The 13,224-nt window shown below is 44.2% G+C and overlaps 1 protein-coding gene and 1 long non-coding RNA gene across 2 annotated transcripts in view; one reads left to right on the forward strand and one right to left on the reverse strand.

The window, feature by feature from the left end:
• The window catches only part of SIAH3 (siah E3 ubiquitin protein ligase family member 3), a 75,686-nt gene extending 75,361 nt beyond the window's left edge, over window positions 1-325 (reverse strand). Inside the window, exon 1 of the mRNA XM_014570945.4 lies at window positions 75-325. Within this exon, the coding sequence (XP_014426431.2) occupies window positions 75-209 (135 nt within the window). The 5' untranslated portion in view covers window positions 210-325. The remainder of the gene's footprint in view (window positions 1-74) is intronic.
• Window positions 1-13,224, forward strand: part of LOC142826492 (uncharacterized) — a 98,154-nt gene that overhangs the window by 41,930 nt on the left and 43,000 nt on the right. The window lies entirely within an intron of this gene.

Raw genomic sequence — 13,224 nt, forward strand, 5'->3', positions numbered from 1 at the left:
ATATCATTTCACAGCCTATGGAGAAACAACTGAGTAGCATAAAAGACTGGAATAGAAACATATTTTTAACTCACCTTTAGGTTGTGTGTTGGGTTTACAACACAGACAAGTTGCCCAGCAGCTGAAAAAACCCTCTTAGCCTTGTAATGTTGAAACCTAAGGTGAATAAGATCTAATACAGCCCCAAAGCACTGGGTGAAGAAAAGCATCACAACTTTTTTGTTGTTGTTGTTGTTTGGTGAGGAAAGCAAGGAATGAGACTGTCAGTCCTTGAGACTGGGGAAGGAGTGCAGCCTGTGAGAACTACACTCCTGCACAGCTTAGCATGCCTTCATATTCATCATCAAAATAAGACGGTTAGAATCTTGCAGCAGTGGGTCAGCCAATCAAAAGGACTGGAATGTTATCCTTGAGGTCCAGAGACAGCCAATAACAAATGCTGCCCCCCCCTCACAAAAACTCCCTGATGAATTGAGCCTGGTGGAGAATGCATTATTGAACATTACCATACATCAGCACATTGCATTTATCTTGTGATTACAGCCAGCCATACATAATGCTGTGGAGATATGCAGACAAAATTGATTGTTTAATGTCTCCATTTATTAATTGACTTAATTTAACACAAGAGTTCTCTACTACCAAGGTTAATGTAAAACATTTTTAAAAATCACCAGTAAAACTGCAAGAAAGTAGCCAAATGGGTGAAGTATACTTTGTGTTTTACCTACAAAAGCAGCTTGGAAGAAAAAAACCCAAATATTAGGAGAGTATTACAGTTTCTTCTAGGGATTAAGCAGAAGCAGATCTGTGTATATAAATAAGCGTGTGTGTGTGTGTGTGTGTGTGTGTGTAAGCTGCAATTAGGATTTATACCTCTCTGACATTTTCTGAATCTTATTGTCAACTACTTTTCAGCAAAGAAATTCCAAGTACCCTAACATATCTTAAGACCAGCTCTTCAGCGAGCGTAAATTGGCACAGTTCCATTAAAGTCAATGGAGCTGTTCTGATTTACATTAGCTGAGTGTCAAGCCCATGGTATCCAAAACGTAATAATTCCTGGATGCTGGATCTAGGCGAGCACAAAAAGGCACAGAGCATGCTTCTAAAAATAATGAAATACATGATGCATGAATGCACCCACACAGAGAAACCAACACTGAAGGAAAAGTGGCTTGTAAATCAACAGAATAATCACAGATGCAGAAGGCTTTTACTTGTTATTCATTTGCATATTGGTGGGCAGCAAATTGCTAATTAACCACTATATTGTCCTACACATTAAAATGGGATTAAGATCATGGAAGCAAATTGATGCTTTCCTATATTATTGCCAATATAGCTGTGCTTTGGTGAGTAAGGGACATTGCCCGAAGCCATCAAGATTTGTTAAACTTGAGTCAAGTGATAGGGTTTTACTGAGGTGGAAATTCCATAGCAAATGTGTGGTTCAGAATGCTCGTTCGTTTTGTGGGACAATCCTGAGTACTATGTTGCTCTGCTTGTTAATAAATCAAAGAGGGCTAATTTAATTAGCTCGCTGCCAGTACTTCCTATCAGGGTGCTATTTAGGATTGCTGGTTAAGTAGTCAGATGGCTTATTTAGCCTTTGTAATCCTTTTCCCTTCGGAGCGTAACAGATAAAAGTAGCTCTCTGTTGTTGTTGGTTTTTTTTTTTTTTAAATGTGAGACCAGCTTGGATCAGAATTCTGCTCAGGACAGACAAGCCCACATACCGAGCCAGCTCCAATCTGTGACTGAATTGTCACAACTGCTAGTTCCTAAATCAATACTCTCTCTGCCAGACTGCAGAGAATCTTTGCAAAAAACCTTGAATAGATAAATGTGTGGGTTATTGTGAAATTCTGGTACACTAGGTGATATCAAGAGAAAAATGGGAACAAAAAGTTTGCTTTAAAATTAAAAGAAAAGATATTCCTTGCAGTCTATTGAGAATATTTTTCAAGTAAGCTTGTAGAACTGAGCAAATATTATAATGAATTTATATGAGGAAATTCTCTTCATGAATTATCTACAGACTATCATGGTTTTTTTTTAATTTATTTTCTATTTGAAATTGTTCACACACTTTATGTGAACATATTTCAACCTAGGAGTTGTTGAAGCACATATTTTACAAATAATGTCTTGTACTAATGAATGTTGTTCATCACTTGTGAAGTGTGATTTATCACTTAAGTCACTTGGAATTATTTCTGTTTCCGTATTGGATGGCTGAAATTTTTATAAACAGTAAAGACCAGATTTAAAAATGTATTTAGGTGCCTAAAGTTGTAAAGAGTGGCACTGTGGGATTTTCCAAAATGCCTTGATGACTAACTCTGGTTCTGAGTGGACAATCAAAAGATATTTCAAGAGGACAATATACTGACATTTTCATGAGTTTTTCATGTTCCACAAGTAATTTTCCAGATAACTATTCACCGGTGTGGTATGTTTGCAGAAAATGACTTGCAAGAGTGTGAACACTACTGAAGGTATCTTGTGATCATTATTTGTAATCATGTTTATCAGTAGCCTTTTCCAGAATTGGACCTAACTATAAATTATAAAGCATAAATACTTTAATTTCCATACCTTTTATTTCTATTGTGTATACAGTATATGGCCTAATTCTCCTCTCACTCGCATAGGTTTTACAGTGGTGTAACTTCATAACACTCTATTCATACCAGTGTGTGTGAGAGAAAACTCTAGACCAGACACTAGGGCTATGTCTACACTGGCATGATTTTCCGGAAATGCTTTTAACGGAAAAATTTTCCGTTAAAAGCATTTTCGGAAAAGCGCGTCTAGATTGGCAGGATGCTTTTCCGCAAAAGCACTTTTTGTGGAAAAGCATCCATGGCCAATCTAGATGCGCTTTTCCGCAAAAAAGCCCCGATCGCCATTTTCGCGATCGGGGCTTTTTTGCGGAAAACAGTACTGTGCTGTCTACACTGGCCCTTTTGCGCAAAAGTCTTTCGGAAAAAGACTTTTGCCCTAACGGGAGCAGCATAGTATTTCCGGAAAATCACTGACAATCTTACGTGAGATCGTCAGTGCTTTTCCGGAAATTCAAGCGGCCAGTGTAGACAGCTGGCAAGTTTTTCTGGAAAAGCGGCTGATTTTCTGGAAAACTTGCCAGTCTAGACACAGCCTAGGGTTATGTCTACACTCCAGGTTTTTGCCAGAAGAGGCAATGCAAATGAAGCGCTGATTAGCATTTTGCGCAAAAAGCGGTTTTTGTGCAAAACGGACATGGCCACACTGCTTATTTTTGCGGAAAAATCTCTTGCACAAAACCGCTTTGGAATAGACTATGCAAATGAAGTGCAACAAAATGCTAATCAGCACTTCATTCGCATTGCCTCTTCCAGCAAAAACGCGCAGTGTGGACAAAGACTAGGTGTTCTCGATCAGTCCAATTAATCCTATGTTTTTATAATTCACTAGTACTAAATCCAAAAATAATTTAATTCCACATAATCTGACCTTAGGCTAGATCCTCAGTGCAGTCTGCATCTGGTAAATGACTTCAGCCCCAGTGATGTCAGGGCAGAATGTTTGTTTATAATTGCATAATACTTTGCATGATGATGTTACTGAATGGACCTAATGTGAGTACAGGGTTAACCATACAAAAAGCACAGCAGGTCTGTATAGGAAGGGTTAACATTTTTCTGGTGTCTTCACTGGACCTCTATTTCCCCTCCCCTTATGATTTGCTCCTGAAATTAACATGCGAGCTGCAAACACTTGTTAATTTGTCAACAACTCTGTCCATTGTCTGAAGGAGAAAACAAGTGGTGACATCGTAGGAAAGAATGGCCGTACTGAGTCAGACCAAAGGTCCATCTAGCCCAGTAGCCTGTCTGCCGATGGTGGCTAATGTCAGATGCCCCAGAGGGAGGTAACACAACAGGTGATCCTCACGAGAATCATCTCCTGCCATCCAATTTGACAGGGATGGCTCAGGCACTGCAACTGTAGGAGTCCCGCAGGTCTCAGAGTCTGATGCCATCAGAGGCAGATGGAAACTCTAATGTGAGGTACTGTGTCTGACGTTTCCATGCTGAGTAGAGTGAAGTACATGCTGACCAAGAGCTCTGTGGAGAGATGGAGCCCCCTGGGGAGTCCACTGCTTCTCCACTGCTGTGGTCCATTGTGTAGTCACTTATACCTGTGCACAATGAATGCAGGTGGTGTCAAGTACTATCACTGCATGCATGTGACTGCCAAGATGCCAGGCAGAGGTGAATCAGGTCCAAGACTTGTTTCTGCAGAGGATTCCACATCACCCCCAATTTGTATGGCCTACAAGTGTCAGGATATTTGTGAGGATCTCAAGCTCGGAACATTGGACCTTCCAGGCGGGAAGTTCAGTCATCACTTCCTGCACTTGCTTGTACCAGCATGGGACCCTAAGTTCCTAGAACTCGAGCTGCATTGATATTTTTAAACTACAGGCAGTCCCCAGGTTACGTACAAGATAGGGACTATAGGTTTGTTCTTAAGTTGAATTTGTATGTAAGTCGGAACTGGCTCCAGATTCAGCTGCTGCCACTGAAACTGACCAGGGGCTGACTACAGGAAGCCAGAGGCAGAGTTGCTCTGCCCCCAGCTTCCTGGAATCAGCCTGATCAGTTTCAACAGCTGCTGAATCTGGAGCCTGGGACAGAACAGCTGGGGCGCTGCCCGGTAGGTTCCCACAGGACCAACCTGGCAGCACCCCAGCTGCTCTACCCGAGGCGTCCCGCAACAAAAGCCTGGTCTGCTGGGGGGGGGGTGTGCACTAGCTGCCCCCCCCCCCCAGCAGACAAGGGAGACCCGAGCAAAGCCGCACAGGTGGAGAGACCCCGCTGCCCGTGCGGCTTTGCTCCTGTCTCCCTGGGGTGCTGGGGGGAGTCCTCCCCAGCACACCAGGGAGACCCAAGCAAAGCCGCACAGGTGGAGGGACCCCGCCGCCCGTGTGGCTTTGCTCCTGTCTCCCTGGTCTGCTGGGGGGGTTCCAGCAAAGCCGCTGGACCGCCCCCCCCCAGCAGACCAGGGACACCCGAGCAAAGCCGCCACCTGGGCGGCTTTGCTCGTAAAGCCGCCCAGGCGGCGGCTTTGCTCGGGTGTCCCTGGTCTGCTGGGGGAGTCCAGCGGCTTTGCTGGTCCCCCCCAGCAGACCAGGGAGACCGGGAGTAGCTTTTCTCGCCCCTGAGGACACGGGTGGCGACCCGCCGCCCGTGAGCTCCGGGGCGAGAAAAGCCCCGTTCGTAAGTGCGGATCCGACATAAGTCGGATCCGCGTAAGTCGGGGACTGCCTGTATCTCACAAGTACTACATTTTTTATAGAGGCAAAGTGTTCATATAAATTACGCAAAAAAAAGGGCAGAGAACAAAGTGGGTGAGAAGTCAGGGTTTTAGCAGCCATGAGGTGAGGCTGCAAGGAGGCCAGGACCCTGGAGCTATCTAGTTACTGCTAACACACTCATCACTTTGGTGGCTAAGCTCCTGAGGCTAGATATCCATTTTGCCTGCTTTGTTTTTAGCTGGAGTTGCTGAGGTGAAATTGAGACTCTATTTGGGAACTGCAGGTGTCCAGGCATGAGGAAAAAAGATTGCAAAATGTTAAATTGAAAGGTTTCACTTTGATTTTTTTTTTTTTTTTTTTTTTTACTAGACTCCTGTGGGATGGCCTTTTTAAATTCTGCCTTCTCTTCCTCCTTTCCACCTCTTTACGGGTCACTTCTGAAAGGTGACAAGCTGTCAGTAAATTGGTCCAAATTCTGTTCTCATTGACGCCTATGCAAATCTGTGTTAACTCCGTTGAACTCACATCAGCTAATCTAGATTTACTCCCACGTAAATGAGATTGGATTCTGTTTAGTGGAAGGGAATTTAATGTTTTTTAGACAATATTTGCAAGAACCTGGATCCTAAGGAAGGATGAGGCAGACACTGCCTGAAGGATGCAGTGCTTTATTAGTATCTACTCAGGCAGCTTATTAGCCTGTTTTCACGACCCTCTTACTGACTCCCTGTAAGGCCTCATGCAAAGCTGCTTGATATAGGACATCCCCATATGACCTGTGGCCCAAGTATTGTACATTCATAGTATTTTGAAATACACAGCTCAAGCAGCTATGCTGCCACTCTCTTGTGGGTACAGCCTGGATTAGAGTATTCTACATTCTGCTCGAGGGAATGATCCCTTGTGCTGATCTTTATAGCTACTAATTTGTTCTTTCACCTGACACTAGTTCTAATACATTGCAACATCACTGCCTGAGCCAAGCCGCTCATCCATTTTCTGCCTGGCAAGAGACTTCATGTGTTCATTCACCAGGTAATTTGGAAGACACCAGTTATAGAAACAGTCACTTTTCAAGCAGTGCAAACTTAAAAAAGTAGCAATAAACTAATAAGGGAAGAGATAGCTTAATCAGTGAACTAGTCTGCAGGCTTCAAATGCCTAAACTTGGCAGGTTTTACTCAGCTTTTTGCAAGGATGGATTCATGCCCGTGACTTTGGAATGCAATCTTTGGTCCTATATCTGGAGTTTGAAGAGTTTGTGGCAGATTTTATGAGTATGAGGATTTGTACCTATGTCCTTAGTCAGAAATGTCACTCTCCCCATTTACGGTGCACCAATCTGTACATGCAGAATCTGTTCACATTCTTGTCAGGGGTAAAGCCTGATTTTTCCGCTCACTCTCAGCAGTAAATCAGAAGTAATGCCACTGAAGCCAATGAAGTGTAAAAGCAGCGTAAGGGAGAGGAGAATCAGGTCCATAGATATTAAATCCAGATGGACCATTATGGCCATATATTGTGATCTTCTGCATGCCATAGATATTTATTAGCACTCAGTAATTACTGCATCAATCCAAATAATTTATCGCTGAATTTGAGCAGTGGTGCTCAACCCTTCCAGACTACTGTACCCCTTTCAGAAGTCTGATTTGTCTTGTGTACCCCCAAGTTTCACAGCAATTAAAACTACTTGCATATAAAATCAGACATAAAATACAAAAGTTTTGCAGCACACTATTAGTAAAAAAAAAAATGCAGACTTTTTCATTTTTACCATATAATTATAAAATAAATCAATTGGAATGTGTACTTAGATTCCAGTGTAGAGTGTAGAGCAGTGGTTCGCAAAAGGTGGTCCACAGACGATTACTGGTTCCTGGCCACCTTTCAGGTGGTCTGCAGTTTGAACTCAGCCAGCCCCCTTTTCCCCCCACGCAGCGGGAGACCTTCCCCCTGGCAGGGGTGGAGGTGCAGAAAGCCCCAAGCTTCCCTGCCAAACCTGAGTTATGCAGAAAGACAGAGCAAGTGGCTTCAGTGGGGGGAGGGGATGGAGAGAGAGCAGGGGCATGTGGGGCCACTTGCTCTGTCTCTCTCTGAGAGCCGGGTCTGATGGGAAAGTTGGGGCTTTCTTCACCTCCCCTGCCTCCCGTGCCCTCTGAGTACTGTATGGCAACTGTGAGGCTGGAGCAGCAGTGCAGGCTCCCCACTGCAGGGGACGGAGAAGGGGGCTGAGCTTCCCCCTTCCCCACCCCGCTGGAGGAACCGTATCGGTATCGCAGTGATGTGCTGTCTGGAGCTTTCCCTGCCTCTCCCATTGGCCAGCCAATGGGAGCTGTGGGATGCCATGCTTGGGAGCAAGGGGGCGTGAAGCCAGGTAAGCACCCCCCCTTATGCCCAGACCTCTGCACGCCAATACCTCTAACGCACCCCCTCCCTCTGCCAGCACCCCGCATCCCCAGCTTGCTCCTACACACTTCCCTTGCTCCTGCACTCTCCCTCTAGGCCTGACACCCTTCCTCCTGGCCTGACACCCTACCTCTAGCCCACTCCTGCACTCTCCCCTCCCCCCCCCCAGGCCAGACACCCTACCCCAAACCCCCTCCTGCAACCTCCATTGCTCCTACACCTTCCCCCGGCCAGACACCTACTCCCAGCCTGCTCCTGCATCTTCCCTTGCTCCTGCTCCCTCCTTCCTGGCCACACACTGCACTTTCCCTTGCTCTTGTTCCCTCCCTACTGTCCAGACACCCTACTCCCAGCTGCTTCTGCACTCTGCCTCCCACCCAGGCCTCACACCCTTCCCACCCTTCTGTACCCCATCTTCCACCCAGATACTGCATCCCCATTCCTATCCCACTCACTGGCAGCCCTGTCCCACATACTGAACCCCTCATTTTTGCCCCCACCCCAGAGCCTAAGTGGGGTCCACAAAACCCACTAACTCCAGAACCCCAGAAAAGTAAATCTGGCCAATAGGAAGCCCTGAACCTCAGTCCTCCCTGTCCCTTTCCCTCACCCAGTAGGGCTGGAGCACCAGAGGAGTGAGGTGTCTTAGTTGGGGACCACAACAGCGAGGTTTGGGGGTTTTTGGAGGAGTTTTTTTGTTTTTCACTTGTATGGTTCCAAACAGATTTTTCTGTGGGTCATTGGCCCTCAACCCCTGCCATAAATAAAGAAAAGATTGAAAGCTTTTGGGTTAGATGTAAATTAATATTTAAAATGAAGTTTGATAAACTAACATGAGAAAGTTAAAACGCTGCATCTGTTTAATAATTTAAATTAAATCATATTCCCTGGCTGCAGCACTAGCAAAATGGGTTGGGCATAATTATGTAATTAACGGTAAGTTTCAATTAGTAACTGGTGGTCCAGGGAAAGGTTTTCATTGAACCAGGTTGGTCATGAGTCAAACAGTTTGAGAGACACTGGTATAGAGAGCAGTCAGTATAAACATGTTATTAACAAGTCATACAATTTTGGTTTGTACTGACTTTGCTGTCTCTTTTTTTATGTAGCCTGTTGTAAAACTAGGTAAATACCTTGATAAGTTGATGCACCCTCTAGAAGACCTCTGTGAAACTCCAAGGGTGCACATACCTCTGGTTGAAAAGCACTGAATTAGAGCATTTATTTTTTTTAAATCTTGGTTTAAAGACTTTAAATGTTAGACCATCTACCACAATTCTTGATTAATTGTCCCAGAGATTATTTTCCCACACCATTAAAAATTATTTCTAGTTTCCAGCTACTTGCCTGCCTTCAGCTTCCAGCTTGTGGATCTCATTATGCCTTTGTCAGCTAGATTAAAGAACCCTGTCATGTCAGATATTTTCTCCCCATGTAGGTAGTTATAGACCATGATTGAGTCGTAGTCTGACATTCTCTTTAATCAATTAAATACACCAATCTCCTTTAGAAACTCATTGGGAAGCATCGTTTCAGACCTTTCCTTGTACCAGTAGTTCCTCTGTGCATCCTCTCCAGTTCTCCAACTTTTTTTTTTAAACGTGGATACGAGAAATGTGGCATCACCCATTCTGCACACAGAAATTCAACTTCCTGAAGGGGGGGGGGTTCGAAAGAGGATGGAGAGAGGCTGTTCTCAGTAGTGACGGATGGCAGAACAAGGAGCAATGGTCTCATTTTACAGTGGGGGAGGTCTAGGCTGGATATTAGGAAAAACTATTTCACTAGGAGGGTGGTGAAGCACTGGAATGGGTTACCTAGGGAAATGGTGGAATCTCCATCCCTAAAGGTTTTTAACTGTCAACAATGCCCTGGCTGGGTTGATTTAGTTGGGATTGGTCCTGCTTGGGCAGGGGCCTGGACTCGACGACCTCCTAAGGTCTCCTCCAACCCTATGATTCTATGAAATCAAATCACCTGCCTACAAGGTATATTTCTCTGATAATGTGTGTACACATAGCATGTTGGTTGTTTTGGTCATAGCATCACAGGGAGACATTATGGTCATTTGACTGTCTACCATGACAAAAATTAGTCAATATTTTTCCACATAGAATTTATTTTTCTAAAAAGAACTCATTTTTCTTTAACTTATTGTGAAAAATTATTAATGTTTCAAATCTTCCATTTTTCATTAAATTCTCATTTTAATTAATTTTATTGCAATTTTATGGAAATGTTTACTCAGGTATTTTAATAAGGCAGCATTTTTCATTTCTAAAAAGCCCAGTTTTCAGCAAACAAAAAAAAAATACCCATAACAATTTGGAAAATGATTTAGATAAAATGTTAGTAATAATATCAAGTGAAAATGTCATGGAAAATTTTTACAGATATGAGGGAAAATGTAATGCTGTGAAATGGGGAGTTGTTTATCCATTTTTTAGCTGGCTCCACTCTGGACCCAAGCTCTTTTCAGAGTCGCTGCTTTCTTCAGTAAAGTCTCTCAGCCTTTAAATATAGTCTAAATGCTTTGTTCCCAGACATACGAGTTTGTCTTTGGCTATATTCAAATATGTGTTGTTTGTTTGCACCCAGTTTATTGAGTAATTCAGATTGCTCTGTAGCAGTGACCTGTCCCCATCATTATTTACTGCTCTAATATTTCTCTCTTCCAACTTTATTAGCAGTGGTTTTATATTTTTTTTCAGACCATGGATAATGATATTGAAAAGTGTTGTGTTGAGAACCAGTTGCTCAAAACCATCTACACTTGATGATTCCCCATTAATAATTACTACCCATTAGCCAGCTTACATCCACTGAATATGTGACCTATTCATTTTCTATCCTGCTAATGGTGTAATCACAATCTTGTGCAGTTCTAAGTCAAACATCTGACAATTTAAGTATGTACTTGTGGAAAGGAGAATAGAATGAGACCTACCGATGTAAGGGAAGCAGAAGTAAATCCTTGGGATCTGCCCAAGTGCCAATCTCTGTTTCAGAAGTGGCTGCATTTCAGTGCTGCTGCCGTAAAGAGTTTAAAGAGCACTTTAAAAGGAACAACATTGTATCCGAGTACATTCTGAGGATCTACTGTTAAAATAATTTTTCACTGTCAGTCTCTAAAAATATGGGGCCCAGTTCCCACTCTTTACTCTAGTTTTATGCCAGAGTTACTCCAGTAATGACACTATTTCTACCGTCTGAAGTGGGTTCTTAGAGAAGTGAAGTTGTGGACTGCCAGTAAGGGACTGCAGTGTTGCTGATTGACAGTCTTGGAATTAGCTGTGCTTGTGTCGATGGGAATTCAAAACTGCTGTGATATTCCACAATCTTTGTGTTTTTCTGTGCGCCTGTCTTCTTTTAATTCATCTGGTGTGGGAACCATGTAGCTGGACCTTTTCTGCTCAGATCTTACCTCTGGACAGCTCCTTGCTGCCTGTCTATGTGAAAGCGTGCCTGTAGCCATACCAAACTCAGCAAATGTTTCTCATGGATTGTGCAATCCAATTAGAATCATACCAGCCTGAGCCCCACACACAACATACGTAAGTTAAGCTACCATGCCTATGGCATATTTATGAAACATTCCATTCTCTTCTTGGATCTTCTTGGGTCTCTTCCAGCTGTGCTCTGCCTGCTCCTGTCTTGATGAAGCTTTTGGTTGCAACCTAGAGCTGTCTAGTGTCCAAATCATGTAACAGCACCTACATTGTTTCTGCATTAGTCATCTTCAACCCAGCTGTCTCTCCTCACATTGAGGCTACATCTAAATCTTCCTAATTCTTTCTATAAAACATTACTAAAATACAGCTTTTTGTATCATAAGAACAGCCATATTGGGTCAGACCAAAGTTCCATCTAACCTAGTATCCTGTCTTCCGACAGTGGCCAATGCCAGATGCCCCTGAGGGAATGAACAGAACAAGTTACCATCAAGTGATCCATCTCCTGTCACCCATTTCCAGCTTCAGGCAAACAGAGGCTAGGGAGACTAGCCCCACCCATCCTAGCTAATAGCCATTGATGGACCTATCTTCAGTGTCTCTGTAAGCTGTACAGAGTGCCCACAGCTAGGCATTTTTGTTTCTAATGGTGGTGCATATTTGCACATGACTCAGGGCACATAAAAATGTATCGTGCACATGGAAAGAAAAAATCCACACAAGGAAGGAGAAGATTAGAGGGAACATTGCATGTTATCCATGAACTTATCTAGTTCTTTTTTTGAACCCTGTGATAGCCTTGGCCTTCACAACATCTTCTGGCAAGGAGTTCCACAAGGAGATTGTGTATGAAGAAATACGTCCTTTTGTTTGTTTTAAACCTACTGCATATTAAGTTTTTTGTACTATCCTTTTCTTTGGCCTTAACAAATGCAGTCTTGCCCCAGTCTCAGCCATTCAGAATGCTGCTGTTGGGATCTTTTTCTTAACCTATGACTTTGACCATGTCACTATTCTCTTTGAATCCTTCCACTCGATCCTTTTTCTCTAGCCTATCAAATGTGTGCTACTTGTCTTCCCTTTCAGCGCTCTTCAGAGCCTATCACTATCAAACCTATAATCTCTCATTCATTTTAATAAGGTTGACTTCCACCTGCAGTCGGCACACTTGTTATATTTTCAAATAAACACCTTAATGCTTTCTCCCATGCAGCCCCTCATGCCTGAAGAAAGCTCCCTGTAGACACTGGGCAACAAGGGGTTAAGGAACTGCTCTGGGTTCAGCTACCCCAGCCTTGCCATCACTTGCAGTGAATGCAGTAACTGGAGGAGGAGTTAAAAGGCAGAGGCGTGGCTTACTGGCTGACAGACATGTCTGCTGACAGTGGGAGGGGACGGGAGCAATTACTGCAAGGCCCAGCAATTCAAAAGGGTCCCTTTGAATTGCTGCCGAAGTGTCTCTCTGGACACTCCATGCAGCCTTGAGGGCTAGGAGGGGCATGCTGTGGTCTGGGCAGTGCTTAAGGGCTCACTGCCCTCAGCCCTGCCCCTTCCACTTGAGACCCCACCTTGCCCTGTGGCTATCAGCCCTGCTGCTGACAGATCAGGGAGGAGAGCAAACCTGCATCCTGCTGCAGATCCAGCCAAGAAGAGCTGAAGGAAAGGCAGAATCTGTCCCTATAAACAACTTCCCCAAGGTCCCTCCCTGGGGTAACGGAGAACCTGCCACAGCCAACACCTGAGAGAGAAGCATTCCCCTCTCCCTCTCATGTGAGCTCCAGGTTTTGTTGATCCCCTTTGTTTGTTTTGCCTTCCCCAGCAGGGGAAAGCCTGAGAACTGACCTGGCCCTGGGACAGGGCTATGCCATGGCAGAGCAGGAGGCAATTGCTATCAGGCTACGCACAGCCACCAAGGGGTGCCTTGTGGTGAGTGCACTGCCTTCCCACTGCTTTAACCCAGACGCCAACACTGGGACAACTGCAGGCAGGCAGTAGGAAGGTCGAGAGAGCACAACTGTAAGCGCTTCTGGTTGTCAGATCACTGATAGTCCTCAGCAG

This window comes from Pelodiscus sinensis, chromosome 1 (genome assembly GCF_052426305.1).
Source record: "Pelodiscus sinensis isolate ZL-2025 chromosome 1, ASM5242630v1, whole genome shotgun sequence".
Classification (NCBI taxonomy): Eukaryota; Metazoa; Chordata; order Testudines; family Trionychidae; genus Pelodiscus; species Pelodiscus sinensis.